This window comes from Cryptomeria japonica, chromosome 3 (genome assembly GCF_030272615.1).
Source record: "Cryptomeria japonica chromosome 3, Sugi_1.0, whole genome shotgun sequence".
NCBI lineage: Eukaryota > Viridiplantae > Streptophyta > Pinopsida > Cupressales > Cupressaceae > Cryptomeria > Cryptomeria japonica.
Genome location: NC_081407.1, coordinates 344,375,890 through 344,398,074, shown reverse-complemented (window position 1 = coordinate 344,398,074; position 22,185 = coordinate 344,375,890). Strand labels below are relative to the sequence as shown.

The 22,185-nt window shown below is 35.2% G+C and overlaps 1 protein-coding gene across 12 annotated transcripts in view; it reads right to left on the bottom strand.

Moving 5' to 3' along the window:
• The window catches only part of LOC131034789 (protein STICHEL-like 3), a 105,071-nt gene that overhangs the window by 41,587 nt on the left and 41,299 nt on the right, over positions 1-22,185 (bottom strand). For 10 of the 12 annotated variants that reach the window (XM_057966381.2, XM_057966388.2, XM_057966377.2 and 7 more), the window contains 3 exons: positions 20,436-20,652; positions 17,172-17,801; positions 13,049-13,751 (listed from right to left, as the gene is read on the bottom strand). In XM_057966381.2, the coding sequence (XP_057822364.1) occupies positions 13,049-13,751; positions 17,172-17,801; positions 20,436-20,652 (1,550 nt within the window). The remainder of the gene's footprint in view (positions 1-13,048; positions 13,752-17,171; positions 17,802-20,435; positions 20,653-22,185) is intronic. The other 2 variants (XM_057966390.2, XM_057966389.2) reach the window with 1 other exon arrangement.

Genomic DNA, 22,185 nt, shown 5'->3' with positions numbered 1-22,185 from the left:
GAATCACTACTGCATTTGAACTTCATCCTTTCCTGTGATTGACTTTGTTCACTTGACTACTCACCACACCTAAGACTCACCTTGACCTAACCTTGAGATTGCATTGTGAAACATCACCCAATGACTACCTTAACTCTCACCTATCACTTGAGCACTTACAGCTGAGAAGACTCCAAACTAACCTAAAGAGATACTTGACTATTGCTAGACTACCCAACTTGATCACATATTGATGGCAAAGGCATTGCAACCCCTCACAAGCAAGAGGTTATAGACAACAAAATTATTGCCAAGCTAGACGAATAAGCTAAAACAACTATGCGATGACCTAAAAAGTGGGTGTCCCAATTTGCAATGTGGGTGATGTGTGAAAATGTCACAACACATACCACTTGGGATTAAGAGCATAGGCAATCATATGAGGTTGGTTGTTCATAGTGTCCCACCTCCATGTCATAATGGACCTAATGTACTCCTCATAAAATACCAAATTAGGGTCCTTGTTGTGAATTGCGTGCCTCATCTATCCAAGCATGCTATCAAATGTTTCATAAATCTCTCCAAGGCTAGGAGAGTCTATATCAACATATCTTATGACTTGCACAATAGGTGAGGTAATGGAGCAAATATATTTACAAAGAATAGTTGTGTTTGCCTTTGACCATCTACCCCACTGTGAATTAACCACCATTGATTGTACTAGTTGGCATATCTGGTATCCACGGGCTTGACGGATTCCTTCCTCGAAAATGTCCTATACAAAGCAAGTGATGAGTGATAATTGCAAATAAACATGTTCATTAGGCTCTAGCTTTTAACACCACCTCCTTCACCCAATCTGTTTTCCCAATGTCTTTCAATGCGATGTTCAACGCATGAACACAACATGGGGTCCAAAAAATGTGATCGTGAGCACCCTCTACCATTAAGCCAGCTAACTTGCATACAAAAATTGACTAAGTCACTACTTGTGGGCAAAAGCACAATATTGTGTCACCCTTTGGGCTAACTGGTGCAATCTGCCGAACTAAGTTCGGTCGGACTATTTTCCTGTCGCGTGGCGCTCGTTGGCACGATCATGGCGCCTAGATGGCACCAAGAGTTTGACCAAACTAAGTTTGGGTGAACTGAGTTATAACTGTCAAGAGTTCAGCTGAACTTGCCTATGTGCTAGGTAATGTGACAACAAAATCACCATTTTGTCTGCATTTCTGAAACTTTTCACTTCTACTCTATTTTTCTTCAAGCACAATATTGTTTTACAAAAATCAAAAAATACCCTTTTGTAGAGCTCGAAGTCAGGAATCTAGACATATATTTCTTTTAATATTTTGATTAATTTTAATATTTTTTATTTTTTAAACATTGCAAGTAGGTTTTTTAAGTTCAAAAAGAGGCTGATTTAAAATTAAAAAAAATTTAAAAAGATATTTCTCACTAGATGAGCGAATCTTCTCCAAAAAAGTATAATTTTTTTTTTGATAATGATAAATTTGGTAGACACAAGGTGATACCGAATGAAAACTACCAAATTCAGCTATGTTGGACTTTAAAATATTATTAGGAAAAAAAAATATACATCAAAAATTTAACTTTTTTTTAGCATTGCATATATATGTGCTCTATTTGGGAAAAAAAAAATTTTAAAAAAAAAAATCCCTTTCATTTTGTTTGGTGACACCAACTAGAACCCCTAATTTTCAGCTTTTTTCACCAATAGAAAATCTGTCTTTGAATATATAAAAAAAAATGTCTAATTTTTTTAAATTTAAAAAAAAAAATAATAGACATAAATTTCATTAATAAAAGGGTGATAGCATTGTGCTTTTACCCTTGTGCAACATTGGAGGGTCAAAACTCTTCTATGGCATCCTTCAAAATCTGAAATTGGAAGCTTGCATCCTTCCTCTTCCTGAACAATCAATGGCTCTAAGAAAATAAGAGCCTACTAAACATGTGATAATAACATTAATGAGTGGTCGATGTCTAATACCTATCCACCCATCCATAATGATAGAGCTGTTGTTTAAAATAGGGCTGGCGGATTCCAATTGCCTTGGGCAACATTGGAATCCGCCCCCCTTCATATAGGGCCAGGCGCAATACCTCTCGGCCCTCACCTAAAGAGACTTCCACGCTTCACTCAACTCAACACGCCTCCTTGATAGGGCCGACCCTATCAATTAAAAAGGAATCAATAATTAATTGTTTAATGGTAAAGGAGGCCGACATGTTGAGAAGCGATGTCTCCTATAAATGCAGCACATACTTCTCATTATCACAATCAAGTCTTTCAAGCTGATGAAATCATATTCGGTGAAGAGCAAATCTTATACTAAGGCATTTGGAATAGCAAACTCCTCTAGATAGTGGCAGTAGACAGCGAACTTCATTAGGTTGCAGCAGATCCCAAACAGTAAACAGCGAACTTCATTAGGTTGCAGAAGATCCAAATTGAAGGCAGTGAACTCCTATCCTAAATAGGAGAGAGTGAACTCAACCAAACAGCAGCAGATCCAAACTGAAGTCAGCGAACTCCACAAGAGGCAGCAGACCATCTCCAAAATATAGAAGACTTCATTAAAGGACTGTGATCAGATGAGGAGGACTGCAAACTGATTGAGGAGTATTCCATCTCTTCCACATAGTGGCTGCAACTCCAGATAAGTGTGTAATGTTCAGTTGAATTCTAAATCATAAATCAGATCTGAGGATCCTTTGGCTGGGTTTTTTTTCTTCCTAGGAGGTTTTCCCAGGGTAACTGTGCATTGTCTTTAGCATTTCATTTCCTTTATTATGCTTAAAGTATGGAAAACAATAAATTAATTAACCTAATTCTAATTTTCTGAGTTTTATTCAATCTGAAAGTACTAAAATAACAAGAGCATCCATCCCTTATGTCATGAATAATATTTATCAATAATTATTTTATTAGGAAAATAATGTTTACTTTTCGTTTATGCAATGAAATTGAAATGGAAATGAAATTTTTCTTTTAGTGAAATGAGATGACAAAAAACTAGAAATTCAAATGCAATGAAATGATTTACATTACTTTACTTATGTAAATGCAATTGAATGATCAATGTTATGTTTATTATAAATTGGGATCGTCATTGCTAATGAGCTATTGAGTGCAAGTGGATACAAGAACCGGTGAACGCGAATGAAGGCGAGAACATGGTTCAGGTAGAGTTGTCTTAGCTCATGGACTTCGCTAGAATAGATGGAATCTTACACACCACTATTAGAACATATAAATTTATATATGATGGTTGTAGGATTTGATCTTGTGATTTATTTAAAATTCGAATTGCATGAGTGCTTGCAAATGAGATACTTTATTTTAAAGAAAGATTTGTTGTTAAAAGAAGATTAACTGTGGATATTGATCGTAGATTTATACGTTCTTTGTATGCAGATACGTGTAATTGATGAAATATCCTACTTATGTGTTCACTCTTGTGTTACGATAATAGTAGATATATGTGTGTGTGTGTGTGTGTGTGTGTGTGTGTGTGTGTGTGTGTGTGTGTGTGTGAGTTGAATATCAATTTTATCATATATATGTATATATGTATATAATTATAATGTATATATATATATATATATATATATATATATATATCTTATTATTATGAAATTTAATTTCATAACTTTTTGAAGTTATGTATATGTATACATACACATAATCATGCATATTATGTATATATATACACATACATAATCATGATGTATGTATTACATATACATTATCTCTATGTTCATATTTTCATATATGTAATCATTTGTTTTACCTATATATATATAGAGAGAGAGAGAGGTGGCAGACTTTTAGTAACAATCTTATTGCATGTTATATGGAAGTCGATAAGGAGAAGTCGATTTGACATGAAGTTAATGCCACTATGAATTGGAAACTACTTGCTAAGGAAATGGTATTGTGACTCATAGAAAGCTATGAGTTAACAAGGAGTCGATAATAATATCTACCATGCAACAAACAGACTTAGTGTTTGAAATAATCATGGACTCTCCAATGAATAAAAGCACAATGTGGAGTTTAGTTTAACTTAAACACTTTGCATGTAATACACCGCTGTGTGTGAGGAGGTACATGGAAATTTCAATTGAAATAAGCCCCTTGTGGCTAAGTTGACTGTTAGAGATGCTGCAAGGTGGCATAAGAAACCTTAACAATATAGTTTGTCAGCCCAAAAAGGTAGGAGACAAAATAGCTCGAGTTTAGCATAAAATGGAAACTTAGATCATGATACAGAGGAGGGAAAAAATACCAAGAATCAGAGAATTCATACACAGGCAGCGACATTCTTGTGAACTTGGAAGAGATAGAAGAAGTTTTCAGAGCATTTGAGAAGAGAGGAAACGCAATAAGAAGACTTCCATAGGTGGTTTCGCATCTAGTATATCAAATCTTAAGCTTGAATTCACAACTAGGCTCTTAATCAAGCAATAGTTTATATATATTGAGAAGAAAAGAATGGTATTATTTTGAAATTTCATTTCAAAAAGCCATATAGGTAAATGCATTATGAAATATCATCTTACTTCATACTCGTTGAAGGAAATTATTGAATTTAGATAGCTAAATATGAAAATCATAGAAAACATAGATTAATCTGAAGCTTGAATTCACAGGTAGGCTCTTAATCGAGCAATAGTTTATATTTATTGAGAAGAAAAGAATGGTATTATTTTGTAATTTCATTTCAAAAAGCCATATAGGTAAATGCATTATGAAATATCATCTTATTTAATACTCGTTGAAGGAAATTATTGAATTTAGATAGCTAAATATGAAAATCATAGAAAACATAGATTACGATCGAATTAAATATGTTATTTAAAAGAATGTGTACTCATTTTCTAATCAGTTATATGTAAAAATACATACATGCGTTACACCTTACTTTTAATACTTGTCTTTGATTTACTTTTCAAAATAGAAGTGAAAGATTCTCTCTTTTCAGATATATATTTGTTTATCCATGAAAGATTGCTTCCTGTCAGATATAATTGGTTGTAACGAAAGATTGATTCTTTCTATTTTCTATTCAACGAAAGATTGTCTTCTTTAACATTGTATTTTTATCATGCGAGAAACAGGAAACTAGAATTAAAAAACAAAGATTGTCTTCTATATATATTTATTCTAGATTCATATGAACAAAGCTAGATAGGCTTGTGTTTGTGGAAAGTTACCTTCCAGGACAGGTGCCGAATGTGGGTTATAGAGAGAGTTTGTTTTTTCCAAACTATAATTTATTGCTATGCATGGCATTATACTCGGCTGAGTAACCGATTGACCATTGAAATAGATGGATTTATTTATTTATCCACTCTACCATATCCTTGATTGATCTTGCTTGTTTCTTTATTGAATTAGAAAATTGAAAATGCATGTATCATTGTAGGCATGCACTAGATTCCATCTTGTCTATCAAATTCTTTTTGCTAAGCAATTCGTGCAAGGTCTGGTATTCTTGATTGACCAAGAATTTTGGGGAAGTGTAAACTTCAAGGTTGGGTGGAAAAAGCACTTGAATCTTGTTCTCGTCTTCATTCTAAAGATTGTATTGAAGATAGCTTGGATTGCAGATCAATGGACGTATCTATTCCTTTACTTTATATTTCATTTTGTAATTTGAACTTAAGGCATTAGAAAGGCCTAGATATTGTATGTAGATATGAATAGGATACTACCACATTTTATTATTGAATAAAGAATCTTTATCTCTTTATAGAAATTTCGTGATTATTATGATATCATTGGAAACATCATTTAGAGCTTAGAATGGAAAAGTGTATCAAAATAGACTTATTAAAAGGAATTATGAGTTTATTTAAGAATAAAGAGCATTTCATTTTATGATTGAATTTAGAATGAATTACGTCTTTACACCTTATCCAAACTTGTTTCATCTCTGCCATCATTATACCCACATGAAATGGTATGGCATTAGCATAAAAAAATTTGGCAATAGAACCATCAGCTACCTCTCGTAATTGCATTTTAAACATGCTTGCAACATCAATGGACCTTTTCTTTCCTATATGACTCTCAGGCTCAAAGTGTAGATTAAGTAGCAGTAGCACTAGAACTAGACAATGGTTGCAAAGACTCCATTGACATTCCTATTCTCTTGGCTTCACCCTCCATGTGCAACCTACTCACCTCGGACTTCTCAACAAATATGATGGTTGTGCCCCTATATTCCTCCTTGCAAATTTGGCATAGCCATAGTCTACTGTACCCTGAATTTTTTTTCTTGGTGTCTATGACTGTTGCATATTGTAAAAGTGGTTTTTTTGAGTTGAAGGGGACCTTAGCATTTCTTTTTGAAGTTTTAAATGGATTTTCTGAACCATGTGTCTCTGAAACTCCCACACTTCTTCAAGAACTGCCATGACGTGTTTGTTCAATTTTAATCGCTTCACCTTCACTACCCTCACTGTTGTTAGAGCTCATTTTTATTTTTTATTTTTTTTGTGTATGGGGGGAGGGGGGTTGAAACATAAAAGATAGCTGCAAGTGATATCATAGAACACAAACAAATAGAACCCTCCTAAGTGTTTGAAATTTTGACGAAAACAAAAGAATTTGTAAAAACAAACAAAAAAATATGAGCTTACCTCAAATGATGGAAATCTAGTCTTCTTTTATCCTTTGCTCATCCCTGTCTCCTCCTTTCACTTGTTTTTCCTTCAAATGTGATCTTCTTCCTTCAGTTGTTCAAACTTTGCATATGGACAGAAACAAGTTTTTTTTGTTTTGAATGCTTTGTTGTTGTTTTTAGGTTTAGGTCTTTTGCAAAGCGCTGGGAGGCCCTACCCCTTTTTGTTGACTTTTGTCTTAAATCAACTTTTATATTTTTGTGTCATCATAGACGGCCAGTCGTCCCCGGGTAGTCGAGGGGTGTCTAGGTGTTCCCTACCGCCCCAAGGATGACTAGCCATCCCTAGACATTTCTGAGCGTTTTGCAAACATACCAGAAACATTCCAAACAAAAATCGATTTTGGGGATGACCGAGGACATTTCCGAGGCGTCCCCCAAACATTTACACCCTAGGAGTACGAATCCCCGAGTAACATTGTAAAAACTCAATTTGTGATTTTGATATACCAAATGCCCTAGCCTAATTGAACCTTCTTGTTAAAACCTGCAAGTAGTGATTTTTTGAAAATCTAAACCATTTATCAAATGCTTGCAACTATTAACAATGACGATTTCCATATCATTGAAATATTGCAAATCACATGTGCCTTGGTTGTGACTAGAAACACCTCTATAGTTTCCATGACTACAAAAGATGTAGAAAATGCACGCTAGTGATTGCAAAAGCTCCCGCTTGTGATTGGAAATTCCTTTTTTAAGGTTTTTCTTCCTATCATTATTCTTTGCAAAATGCAAATTTGGACCATGGGACATTGCTTTCATTGTCTTGTGGTTAAGTGTTACAAGAATCTGAGACTCGTAGAGCCTAGAGGCGGGTCACCCTTGCCGAGGGTCATGGCCTCTGGACTTGGACTCGGCCAAATCTGGCCGAGTTTTGGCAGACTCGCCGAGTCCTGTGGGACAGACTTTGCTGCACAAGCAGAAAATAATAAGTTAAAAAAAATGACATTAGTTTTAAATTAAAAAAAGGGTTAATATGTTTTGTTCCCCACCCTAAAAAGTCATTTTTGTTGTTTGTAAACACAAGTAGGAGAGAAAAAAAGAGTTTTGAGAAAAAAATAGAGGCATTGAAGAGCAAACCAGCAAATAGATTGAAGAGGAGATAAGGATTGTTGCCTGTTTACGCAAGTTTGTAGCTTACATTCAAGCATTTGAAGGTGTTAAAGAACGATTTGGAAGAGGTTTTCAATCAAATCTATAGAGGTAAGTACCATTTTTTTTGTTTTTTTTTTTATTTTCTTACTTTCATATTTCCATTTTTTTGTACATTTGTTTTGTTTTTGGTTTATTTTATATTGATGGAAAAAATATGAAAGTTGAAACCCTAGTTTTGTTTTTTCTTTGTATTTTTTAATTTTAGGTTTTAATTTATTTAGAATAAGAAACATTATGCTGATTTTTTCCATTTATAATATATTGCGACATAATGTCTCAACCTAGTGGAAGTGGTGCCTCAAAGGCAGCCCCAGTTAGAAAGGATAAGGCTTGGAAACATGGCATCCCCGGTTCAAAAAAAAGAGAAGTAACATATATTCATTGCAAAACAGAATATAATGGGGGAGGTATTAACCGACTGAAATATCACATTGCACAAATAGAATGCCATGATGCAAAACCATGCAAAAGAGCACCCCCTGAGGCTATTTGTGAAGTGCAAGCTCAATTAGAGGAATTTGAAGAGAGAAAAGAATTAAAAAGGAATCAAATGGAAGAAATGGTAGCCATTGGTGGAGAGGCTTCTTCAAATCCTCGACCTCCATTCCTTGGATCTCGAAGTAGTGGTAGTGCAAGTGTGAGCATTGGGCCTCGCATTTGTAAAAATAAATCCACATTAGACTCACTTATTGTTTCACGCATGACTTTGGGTGCCCAACCATCGCTTGAGTGCATAGGTTGGAATAAGGAGAAACATGATGTTAAAAAAATGGTAATTGGAGACTTTTGGTTCTACAACAATGTTCCATTTCATGCAGCGAGGTATTCATTAGTATTTTGATTTCTATGTCTTAATTTTTTTGCTTTTAAGAAATTGGGAATTTAAGAGTGCCACATTCATTATTTTAATTTTTAAAGTTACAAGTAATACTTAATAGTTATTAGTTAATACTTATTCTGTTTATTTAATTTGTTTTAGGTCTCCATACTAGCAAATTATGGTAGATGCCATTACTGGATGTGGTCAAGGGTTCAAAGCCCCTAATGATGAGGAGATAAAAGGCCCTATTTTGAATCAAAAGGTGCCTGATGTTAAAGCCAAAATTGCCGAGCAGCGTGAGATATGGAGGAGGAAGGGTTGCACCATCATGACTGATTGTTGGACCGACAAAAGAAGTAGAACACTATTGAATTTTCTTGTCTCCTCATTAGGTAATTGTACTTTGTAGTTTGTAGTTTGTATTTTGTAAAGTATATTTATCATTGGTTTAGTGACCAGGTTTTTTAATTTTTATTTTACTAAATCTCTTTTTTTTTCTTTCTTAGGTAGCATGGTGTTCTTGAAGTCAATTGATGCTTCAGGGAATGTAAAAAATGTTGAGTATCTCTGTGGATTGTTGGAGTAAGTGTTGGAGGATGTGGGTGAGGAGAATGTGGTGCAAATAGTGACTGATAAAGGTAGACTTCTTATGGAGAAGCACCCCACCTTGTTTTGGACCCCTTGCGCTGATCATTGCATTGATCTCATATTGGAGGATCTTGGTAAAATTTCATGGATTAAAACATGTGTAGAGGTTGGAAGGAATATTTGTAAATACATATATAATCATGCCTGGGTCCTCAACCTTATGAGAAATTTCACAAATAAGAATGAGTTGTCTCATCCAGGAATTACTCGATTTGCAACAAATTTTATCATGTTGCAATCCTTGCTTCAATCCAGGACGGATTGAAACACATGTTTGTAAGTGAGAAGTGGACGACATCATCATATGCAAAGAACACTGCAAGGATTGAGACGGCTGATCGGTTTTTTGAAGAGCATAGCTTTTGGCAACCGGCCAAGGAGATTGTGGAGGTAATTATCTATTATATTTTTCATCTTTGTTCTCATTTCCATTTCATTTCCTTATTTTTATTCACACTTGTTTATGTAAAACTTAAAACTTAAAGCTTAATGTTGTAAATTTCAACTTGTGATCACAGTTCATAGAGCCTCTTGTTGTTCTCCTACAAGTTGTTGATGGAGAGAAGCCCGCAATGGGCTACATTTATGAGGGCATGGATAGGGTGAAGGAGACCATTAGAGCCATTTATTTGGGGAATCAGGCTAGGTATGGTCCCATATGGGAAGTCATTGATCGACAATGGCACAATCGGCTTCACATGCCTATACATGCAGTTGCCTACTACCTTAATCCGGTATTCCAGTTTCGGCCAGATTTCAAGGTCAATGACAAGGTGTTGAATGGGCTCTATGAAGTTGTGGACAGAATGTCACCTGATACATCAATTGGTGCACACATAGTCCGTGAGGTAGAGATGTTTAGGAATGCACAACAAGACTTCTTCTCACAAGACATATGCAAGAAAAATCAGACACAAATGATGCCAAGTAAAAATCTAATCAAGGCATAGTTTAAAATTTAAATCCTAAACTTTTCTATCTATGATTCTATTAACATTATCATAAACTCAAAGTTATAGAATAGAAATGATTTTTATTATTTTTTGCTTCAGATATATGGTGGGAGATGTTTGGTAATAAGGTGCCAAATCTACAAAAGATTGCAGTTCGTATCTTGAGCCAGCCATGTAGTGCTTCAAGATGTGAGCGTAATTGGAGCATGTTCGAGCATATTCACTCCAAAAAGCGCAATAGGTTGGTGGTGCAAAGGTTGAATGATCTTGTGTTTGTTCATTACAACCTTCGCCTCCATCATTGACAGATCTTGGGCACTGACACATCTCCTATCGCTTTAGATGAGGTTGATCAACAAGGAGAGTGGAACACTAAGCTTGATGATCCTGTCTTCAAGATGAAGACTTAGAGTGGGTTGATCAGGAGGATCGAGAGGCAGAGGCAGTGGCGATGGCAGAGGAGGCTAGAGCACGAGGAGACACATTAGAGGACCTCGAGGATGATGTGGATGAGGATATGGATGTCACTGATCGTGAGCCTGAGCCTCAGACACAAGCAGAGATCATGGCTACAAAACGTTTCAGGACCTATCTTAGGCGCACACGTAGGACAATTGCAGGGTTGACTGATATTGGCTCCTCTGAGCCTTAGATTTCTAGGCTCTAGCTTTTACGTTGAACTTGATATATGTTTTGAACTTTTGATGACATGGATTTCATATTCCATGGATTTTGTAGACATTTGACACTATCTATATTTCTAATGTGTTATTTAGTTTAACTTATTTCCCTCGGCACAAGCCTAAAATTTGCATTTATACTTATGTGATCAATGTAAACTTGTGTATGTGCTTCTATTTGATGAGATTAATGTGTCTTTAATGTTTATTTATTAAAAAATGCATGAAAGAAGTTTAAAATCATTAAATATCTTTGAATTTCTTGGGTTTTTCAATTTGCCGAGTCTCGATCGAGTCTTGGCACCGAGTCCGAGTCTGATTCAAAAATCAGCTTGCCTAGTCCGAGGCTTGTAACTATGTTTGACAAACCCTAACTCATGATTGGACTTTGCATGGATGGTGATTGTTCCCCACTCTCTTGTAGATTGCATCTATAGATAATGAATGTTTCATGCTCGATCATCTGCAAACTAATAAGATACTTCATGCAAACTAATAAGATACTTCATGATTTTCATTGACTTCCCACCCCCTCAACCTTCTCTTCCCAACTTCTTTCTTGAGACCGAATTTCATTCTAACGCCAATGTTGGTAAAAATCGAAGAAACAAGATTGAGAGAAATTGACATTTTTAATGAATATGTACCACATTATATTATTGAACATGGTCTAAAATAGAAAGTAGTTACAATATAAAAATAGATGGCAGTTACAAAGGACTGCTGTTACAACGACTTTATTTAAGACTACTACCAATAATAACTATCCTATTACATAGAAGTGTAAATGCACACTTCATTATATTATTCGTACTAATATTCTAATACATTGGATGCTTCCCAAACAAAAATGTACTAATATTAATGCTTCCGGAACAAAAGATACCCTCCAACTGTTCAGGCAGACATAAGATCAGATAGAACTGAAAGAATTCTAAGAATTTTGAAATGTTGACAAAGTAAAGCAAAGAGCACAAACAAGTAAGAGCAGATTTTCAGTTAGGAAGTGTTAACATGGAACTATGTACGCAAAGGATTGAAATGGTCTCCACATATGATGAGTAGAATAATGGAGATAAGACGAGGATTGGACAGATGATAGAGGAAAGCAATGTAGAAGAAGGTGAGCAAATATGAATGTGGAAAGGGGGATGAAAAGAACGAAAGAATCTTTCAGAAATTTGGATTTGTGAAGTGCAAGGAGCCTTGATAGTAAAGAGGGTATTAGAAATAGTGATAGTTACAATTCTTAGGGAGATATGGATGTAAAATCCAAACAAATAGTTATGATCAGAACTTTCCAAAAAATTATGTGATGCATGCTCTCTAAAAGAATGGGAACTCTGACAAGAATGAGAGGAAATTAGGATTCTATGTTGAGGAAGAATTTTTTTCGTTGATAACAACCATATTCCCTTCACAAGAGAGAAAATCAAGCCATTGAGATAATATGTGCTAGTATAGGAGGAGGATGAAGGGAACCATGGCTCACGATTTTTGTTCAACTCACAGCTGACTGTAAAACCACAATTATGGCCAAAATCAGCTAACAACAATAATATGAATGAAAAATCATGTCAAAAAAGATAATGATATGTCTACACGGATGCCTAACTTGGAACTGCTATGTTGGCAGTTCAGGTACAGGTTTTGGATCAGGTTTGGCAGTTCACTGACATTTTTTTCCCAGGATTAGGCATGGCTGGGTTCAGCTATCTATATGCACAAATTGTACAAAATCAAATAGAGAATACAGCTTATAATTGATAATTCAATGCCAATTATTAAAAATAAATGTTTAAGATAAATCAAAATGATTAATGATAGTGCAATTTCAATATGGAAAATCATTACAACTTATCATATTGCTCTTAATCGAGAGCATCAACATCACCTAATGCAATATCATGGAGCCGGACCTACTAAATCCACCCATCAAGTTCCTGATAAGCTGTTTACTAACTAAAGTTACAAACACTACGATCAATTTGAACAGAAAAAAACTTCCTATCTATGATAATGGCTGGTAAGCAATCGTACAGAACAATCACTAAAACACAAATTACAGAACTGGAAATTAAATGCAATACTTACAAGTTTTCTTGTTCGAGCTTCTCAGCAATGGAAATCCCTTTATGTTTTGGCCATCTGCCAGTGTAATCATGGTGCTGATCTCGATTGAAACCTTCAACATTTCCCTCTCCTTGTTGAATAACATAACCAAGTGAGACTTTACTTTTGGTTAGGTTTTGTGTCCTGGGACGTTCTCTTGCATTCTTATGCTTCTCTGGTCGATAAGGACCAAAGGTAGATAAATGGGGGGAAGACTGAGCTTCCTGTAACCATGCACTTTCCATTCGTTTTTCATCTACTGGTTTTCCTATATGTTGGCTACCCACATGGCCTTGATGAGATGCCAAATCTCCTTCAATTTCAACAATTTCACTTTTGGAAGCCTCCAGGGTATGAGATTGGATCTTTTCCCTCCCATCTGTTATCATGTCATTACCAATTTCACTTCTTAAATTGTTTTGAGTTTCAGGGGCACCAAGCTGTAATCTGTGAGTGGAGGAATTCAAACCATGGGTTTGGACAGCATATGAAGCATTTGATTGGCCCTCTGGAAAACTAAGTCTGGCCTGTAAATCAGCTTTCCTTTCTTGAGTGGGTGCATAGTCAATTTGAATTTCAACTGGGCAGCCAAGGGCTAACTGAAATGCCTGTATGATAGATGCCCTTGATTTCTCTGCTATTGCCTTGTGCTCCTGATGGTTAAAGACCAGACTTGCTGTTGGAGCTGTACATAAGTCAAACCTTCAGTTTACTGTTCACAGACCAATGTTGGCAATAATAGACCGCCACTTATTTTGACAGATGCTATGAGTTCCATCACAAAAGCATTTAATGCATAAAACTCCAGATTAATAATAACAGTATAAAAAAGTATTGCACACTCAATCAATGAACACATAAAAAATACCAAAAAAACATACTTGCAAGTCACAAGTACACTAAGACTGATATTTGGCATCGTTTTGGTGATGCATATTAAATGCTACACATATAAGCACATCAAGAATATCATGAAAATTGTTCTTTCAGATTAAGTTGGATGATTATTTGGTATGGTTTTAGTAGAGATGCATACATCCAAATTCAAAGAAAAAACTGTGTTAATGCCAGATACAGCAAGAAGCAATACTTCTTGTTAAAATTATCCATGGCAATGGCAACATGTCCAATCACATGAACTAATTCAATCATCATACAACACAATCGAAATTTGAAAAACATCCCAATATGATTGAACCTCGCTACTGATTTTCAGCAATGAAGAAGCAAAAGTATTGTCTTCCTTAACTAAGAATATGGCTTTATTACAGCATGTCACATTTAAAGAATCTTATCCATTAAAGGATTTACAGGAAACCTACTTTAGCTGCTGTCATGATATATTAATTGTTGCTGTTATAATACTGTCATGATATATTTAAGTTGCTTTCTAATGTAATGATTGTTTTGTTAAAAAACATTATAAAAATTTGCCTTGCTATCAGGCCATCCTGGGGATGTCCAGACATCCTCAGTCATCTTTGCGATGGCCAAATGTTGCCACAATATTTCTTATTACTGCATTATGTTTCAGAAATGTTTCAAAGATTTTTGTATTTCTGGGGAATGGTCAAGAGACATCCCTTCCCATCTCCCTATACCCAAAACGCCATTAGGAATGGGGTCAATAATTTGAGGGCCAGGGACATGTCCCCATGCAACACAGGTCATAACACACTCCTCAAACAATGTCTGACTATGTACACAACCATGTCCACCCCTTTCAAGGGATTTTCCCCCAAAAAAACTCAGAACTTAGGAGAGGACTACGATAGGTCACCTTCTAGGAAGCTACCACCCCTAATTAATTTTTAAGTAGTGATTTACAAGTAAACAGCTCTTGAAAACAGAGAAAATGTCCATGGACTCACAATGCATGGTCCCAAACAAAAAACCCTAGAATATAAATCAACAAAGACCACAAATGATAATAAGGACTTTTCTGTTTTCTCCTTTTTACTCCTCATCCTTGTGCATGAAATTGGGAACACTTCTTGAGGAATGGAAGCCCTAGGTGCTTTCCCATGAACTCCTCATTCTACAATGTTGCATCTTTTGTAGGAAGCTTCTCCACTTAAGACTTGTTTATTTGAACCACACAGTTTTAGTGCATCATCATCTCTTCTCCAAAAATGCACTTTAGTTCCAACTTTTTTTCCTCAAAAAGAATTTTGAGTTAGAGGACAACATTAGACTCCACTGTCTTCTTCAAACAAGAAACATGTAACATGGCATTGATCCTCCACTTATTTGAAATGTCAAATGCATAGGCCATTTCACCCACTATTGGATGAAAATTGTGTGTTTCAGACAACCTACAATATAGCTTATGATTATCCTTTTCTATTATAGTGAGTAGCTTATATGGTTAAAGATGGACAAAAAGCATGTCATCCACTTCAAAGTTGTACCCTCTCTTGTGTTGGTCAGCCTACTACATTCCATTTGCATTCATCATCAAATTTTCCTTCATCAATGTAAAAACATTCTACGTCTCCAATATCTTAATTGCTACAAGCATCTTTCTTCCAAGAACTGTCTATTCTAGAGGTGATGAAGGCTCATATTCATTCAATACATTGAAAGGGGTAACCTTCATTGCAAATTGGTAGGTGGTGTTGTAGCGATACTTTGCCAAAAACAACCAATCTTCTCATTTTCTTTATTTGGCCCTTGCATACATCTTGAATTTTCCCTGCAAACATTTGTTCACTATTTCTATTTGCTACTGGTTGAGTATATTAGGATGTAAACATTTAGAATGTCACCCCAACAAGCATGAAGAGTTCTTGCCAAACTTAGCCACAAGAATGAAATGAACATACTTTTTCAAACAATATAGCATATGAAAGATTCCATCCTTACCTTCATATCATGGTAAGTTTCAGATAAAACATCAAGAAAAATTCCCACTTTATATTGGAAATATATATATATATATATGAAGGATGGGGACATTTTCAAACTTGTAAGACTACCGAGTAAGACAATGACATATTTCAAACTCGTTGAAGTCAAATTCACCACACTACCAATCCTCGGTGCCTTGACTTTCTTATCAATCCAAATCTCAAAAAGAGCCCTAAAATCTGTAAAATTGAGAAATACCTCACACTTTCTCTTAAGAAAATACACTCATGAGTACCTAGAATAATCATCAATGAATGATACATAGTATAGACTTATCAATGGAATTGATATCCATACGACCAAAAACATCATTATGCATTACTTCCAAGATCTCCTCTACTCTAGTGCTTCCAAAGTTAAAACTTATTGCATCAAGGTCAGATGGATCTGTGCGTGATGCTGAAATGATGCTAGATCAATTGAGTCTTCTTAGGCGGAGAATATCTCTTCCTCTGGTACAGGAACTAGTAAGTTCGTAACTTTATCACGATGCTTCTAATTTTTTAACTGAAATTCACCACTACAATTCAACAAAAGATAGAAAACATACCACAGCCTATAAAATCTATGAGCACCATTATTTGGTAGGCCAAGAACACAATCACCCTAGGGGTAATGAATCACTACCTTACCATTGCACAATACTACTTGTGTGGTGTGCCCTTTCAGCCTCGACATGTGGGCTTTTTGGAACTCTTCTATTTGAAATCATGTTTTCATCCAAATAAATCTTGCTTGGAAGGATAAATAAATTATTTTTAGTTCTCATTGCCATCACACAATCCTTAGAAGACATGAACCAAAGAATAGAGGTGCCATCCAAAGTCATACAGGTTTTATCTAAAGTGATGTCTTTAACTTTAAGATCTAAAGTCTCTTCTAAGAAAATCTGATCTGCCCACAGGGACGGTGGGGTTTTGGATAACATGAACCTAAAGGAAACGATAAAAATGTATAGAATTTGCATAAACATTAGTATGAGGTAATACTGGAAAACTTCATCTTAGACATGCTCAATAATCAAAGAGGAAACATTATGATTAAAATACACAAATCATTTCCTTCAATAATTTCATTTATTAAAACTCCATCTAATATTTAATTTTAAGAAAAAATTCAAACAAGCTAACCTACCAAACAAATTTGCATCTAGAAACTCAATACAAACAACTTCAACCATTGTAAAATAGCTGACCTGCTCCAAAAGAGACTGAAAAGAGTTTTCCTTGTACACGCAAAAATTGCTTCAAAGAATTTGTATGGATCTTCTCTAGAACTCTTTCCCAAATATCTTCAAGCTTAGTTGGACTTCTGCAGATAAATTGCCTCAACCCTGCTTCATTTACCTCCATGGAGTATGCAAATGAGGTTGTTGGCATTGCTTTCTTACCAATAATCTTTGAATCCACATTATGTTCAAAACTTTTGTTTCTCTCTGATAAAATTGATGAACTGGCCTTAGCTCTGCTTCCACCACGGCTGACTGGGCCAGGATCCTTGGTACTCTTAGCGGAAATGATATCTTTCTTTGATCTGAAATCTTTGATGTGTGTATTCTCAAGCATATCATCTTTATGGTCACGTCTAGCATCTACAGATTCCCTATCAGTAATTTGCTTTTCACTCGTGTGATTCCGTGCTATAGGCCTCTGCCTGAAACTGGTACCTGCAGAGGAACTTGGCAACATATATGACTGATCTGGAGCAAGCTGAAGCAAAGCAGCTGTTAGCCACGTTGTTCGATCACTTGACAGTCGAAGCTGTTTCTCAGCCTCGGAAAGTGTCTTCAATGCCTGCCGCAATCTTTCCATCTCTTCTTTGGACACTGCAAAAATAATTAAAATTATAAAGTAAACATTGTTTTAGAAATAGGCCACTAAAGCATGCTTTAGAATTTTAGTAGGCAAAAGAATAATAGCTCTGGGGAAAGAATTATGATTCTCCGCACACTTGGTTAATGGATTCATCCAATACATGAATATTATTTTCTTGATTAAAACAAAATAATGGCATAATGTCTGCTTAGGTTAATGAATGCAGTGTATTAGCAGCCACAATAGATCTTTGTGTGGTTAACATGTTTTCCTGTATGACTTCAAGCCCCCAAAAAACCACTTTCATTTTCTGTGATTATAAGGAATCACAACTTAGTCCATGAAAACAAACGAATGGACAAATTTTGTATTTTAATCAATGCCATTGACAAAAATTAAGCACAAATGTCCATGAATATACAATAGAACAAAAACAAAAAAAACTTGCAATTATACTGATGTTTTCTAGTAAAAAGAGCTACTAATCAGATAGAAGCATGTACTTGTTTATCTGGGGTATACACCTGTGACTTTTTAAATAACAATTTTACCTGGGCACTAGGCCTCTAAAATTAGGGGTAAAGAAATGTTTTCCCATTTGGCAGAATATAAACAAAAAAGATTCTTCCATTTATAAGCTGAACTCCCAATAAGAGGTTAATTGCAGGTCACTTGAAGGTCTAGTGCAATCGGTGAAAAAAATTAACCTTCAAACCTGTAAACATCAAAAGAAAAAGTCTCTGGACAAACTTTAAAAATAGAAAAAATTTAGTTTCTAGAGTCAAGTCCTTTTAGTGTTTTACTTCTGTATTACCAAAAAGAGGAAACAGTAAAAACCTGTTAAAATTGAATGGGAGTTGAGATCACTAAAAATAGTAAACAATTCTCCAACTCCATGAAATTCTTTGCTTTTGGAATCCCTTCGATATTTTTAAGCTCTACTATTCTAGTAGCAATGTAGCAAACAAGACAGTTTGGAATACCATTAACTTCTCAAAAATCGTTACAAGGGTCGAAAGTGAAGATAACAACCTGTTGATGTTGATTCTTTGATCCCTACAAAGGAAAAAAGTTCATACTCAAGACATTGTTGGCCTTTAAATGATATACTATCATAAACCACCTTTTAAGTTCTTGCTGGACCCTAGCATTCTATGTATAATTTATCGCAAAGAACCTCGAAAGATACCCACGCACGTAGTTATAAGTTACCATTTCATTAAGTATGCCTGCATGTATTTTTTTTCAATTAAAGCACTGGTTTGCCACAGATTTTGGACGCCACAGATACATAGCAACATTTCAAAACCTTACTCAAATTGGATAAAGCACAATGTTTCTAAATTTCTATTGTCTGGTCAAAGGTCCAAGTTCCTCCAGTATCTATCATTGGTAGATAAGCCCTGGTTAACATTTCCAATACATCTTTGAGGATATGCCATTGATATGGGGTAATTTCAGATCTGTTACCTATCTTTGGCTATGGTTGATTTCAAGTTCAACACATAAACCTCAGACCAAAAAAATTACATTCAAATGCCCTTTGATGAAATTGCCACACATTGTTGGTACAGACAATGGTTTCTTGATGACATTTCTCTACAAAAACCACCAGAGAGTGACCTTTGCAAGAGCCCCTCAAATTAATGACATAGTATTGCTTCATTTGAGTCATTATTCATCATTCTTCTTCTTGATGGTTGATTGATACCAAGTTAAATAAATGTCCTAAAATGGCATAGAGTAGGTTCCTATTTAGCAAGAAGGCTGGCTTTCATCAGTTGTAAGATGTTGCCACTGTTTCATTTTCAAGTCAACAGCGACTCTACAGATAGTTCCAACAATTAGAAGATAAAATAAAATGCCATTAAAAAGCACTCTAAATATTATCCAGATTAGAATTAAAATTCCTTCCTGAACAACATACTATCTGGCACCAAAATAACACTTTTTTCTCACAAATAAAGGCTGCATAGGCAAACAGTCAATCCCTGAAATAGAACTTAAAAAATTGTCATGTAAGAAGCTTAACAAGATACAAAGATTCAACTATTAAAGGTGAGTGAGATCAAACCAATGCACAAATACACAAAGTTAGATGAAATAATAGACAGGGTTTTAAGTTGTTAACTCGATGAACTGAAAATGTAAAATGCACATCTACAGGTGCATTGGTTTGATATCAATCTGGTTCTACCATTGAGTCTGATTGTACAGTGTAGAATTTTGACTATGTTTAGCAGCCAATTACTGAAGGCAAGTGATATCAAACCAATACATAATTACATAAAGTTAGATGAAACAAATAATAAACAGGGTTTTAACTTGATATACTGTAAAACTAAAATGGACATGTACATGTGTGGTGGTTGAGTAAACGTAGTTAAATTATATTCTGTGCAATCAGACACAAGGGCAGAACCAGATTGAATTGTACAGAGCAATAGAAGCTCCTACAATGTCCCAGACCAAGTGATATCAGAAAGACAAGAAGGCCAGTTTCAGGTATTCCTTGACCATGAACACAATAGACCAGTCAACTTTTATCAACACCCTGTATGGCAACAAAATACAGTCCACTAAGAATTGACAAAAAATACTTTGTATTGACACAAGAAGCAAAGGAACACTAAGCAGTTACTTACACGTTTCTCTTCGGAAAAACTTCCTGTGCCCTTCTTCAGAGAACTTGTAACTTCCTGCAAGAATATCTGTTATTAATGTTGCTAACTGTGACATCAGAGCCAATGGTTCCACCCCTGCCTCCATAAGTTCCCTTAAAGACTTGACTGTATTTACAGTGTCTGCAGATAATGCCAAGTCAAGTAAATCCACCAACCTGTCATCTGGAATCAAACCAACCTGAAAGATCATGCAGAACATTGATTTCAAGGTACAACAAGATCTCAAAACATAATTAGAACAAGAAAAAGTTCTAGTCAAGGATGCAACTAGAATCACAATCTCTTTAATTGCAATCCTAACTATTCCTAGACATATTTCTTATCAAAACACCCTTATTCTATAACTATCAAATTTAAAGAAAATGCAGCATTAGTTTTTTCCCGACTCGGTAATCCTTCTGATTTTATATGCATTTTCTTAGGAAATCACTTATTTCAATATCGATTTCAGCAAAGCAAGAATATATTGGAAAGAAAACATTCACATTCGGTTATGTGGATATCTTTTAATTGTAAGGGTAGACCCAGGAAAAATAAGGTAAAGCATCAATATGCTGTACAAGCTCCAATAGAATATGGAGATTAAACTTCAGGCACCAAAAAATCAAGGTTGCCTCACATGCAGAATGGATATAGGCATATGTTGGGCATGCATGTGCCAAATTTCAAAGTTAAAGATTTAGAGATTTATGAATGTCCTCAGGTGTGCAAACATACATGGCACTTAAAATGTATCAGAAAATTAGTACGGGGGGATCAATAATTTTAATCAGATTAATATACTGATAAGATGATATATATTGTCATCCATTAATATGACATACTGCATTCTTATACAGTAACATGTGTCACAATACTGGTCTTCTACCTGAAAAACAACACAACACATCAAAGAACCCTAATAGATGAAGTCAGAATACAAAAGAAATCCACGAATGTAAAACTTCTCACTAAAATATTCAAGTTAACATGACAAGATAAATGCCTCCTTCATAAATTGTTAACCAATTGCAGTCTTTTTGAGGATGGATTAACATCCTTTGATGATTTCTTAAGGGCCACACTTACAATGCATTGCTAATAAGTTCCTAGCACAAAAACTGTCAACTGTCAATCACATGTTACATCGCCCACTTCTATTTATGCTTCCCATAGGCAAAAAGAAGTTCTGCCTATATACATATCTCAATATCAAGATTTTGAGGTATGCTCGTACAGTTCTCGTAATTTGTTCAATAAGAACTCAGTTATCCTTTAATCAAAATGCGAAGTATCATTCTCAATTCGCAATTGAGAATTTATGGCAATGCATGTTATGTTGGACTGCTAGAGTCGTTGTCTATCTGATTCCCTTGCTACCTCTAGCGAAAAACATCACTAATTAGTTGGACTACCAAATGGACAATGCCCCTTCAAGAATGACTTGCTAATTGTTAACCAAATGTCAAAGACAGCCATAATGGCAAGGAATAAGGCAAACACTATATTTCCTTTCTTTTTTCAATTATAGCTGAATTGATTAGCCAAAAAGCAATGTGTTGTTCTCATTTTTGGGACTAAAAACCTATTACAAGACATAGGTATGGGTACCAATGTATGCACGCACGTGTATGTACATGTATGTGTATGTATGTATGTGTGTGTATGTATATATACGGGTGTGTGCATGTGCGTGTGTGTGTGTGTGTTGATCATGCATGAAACTGAAGAA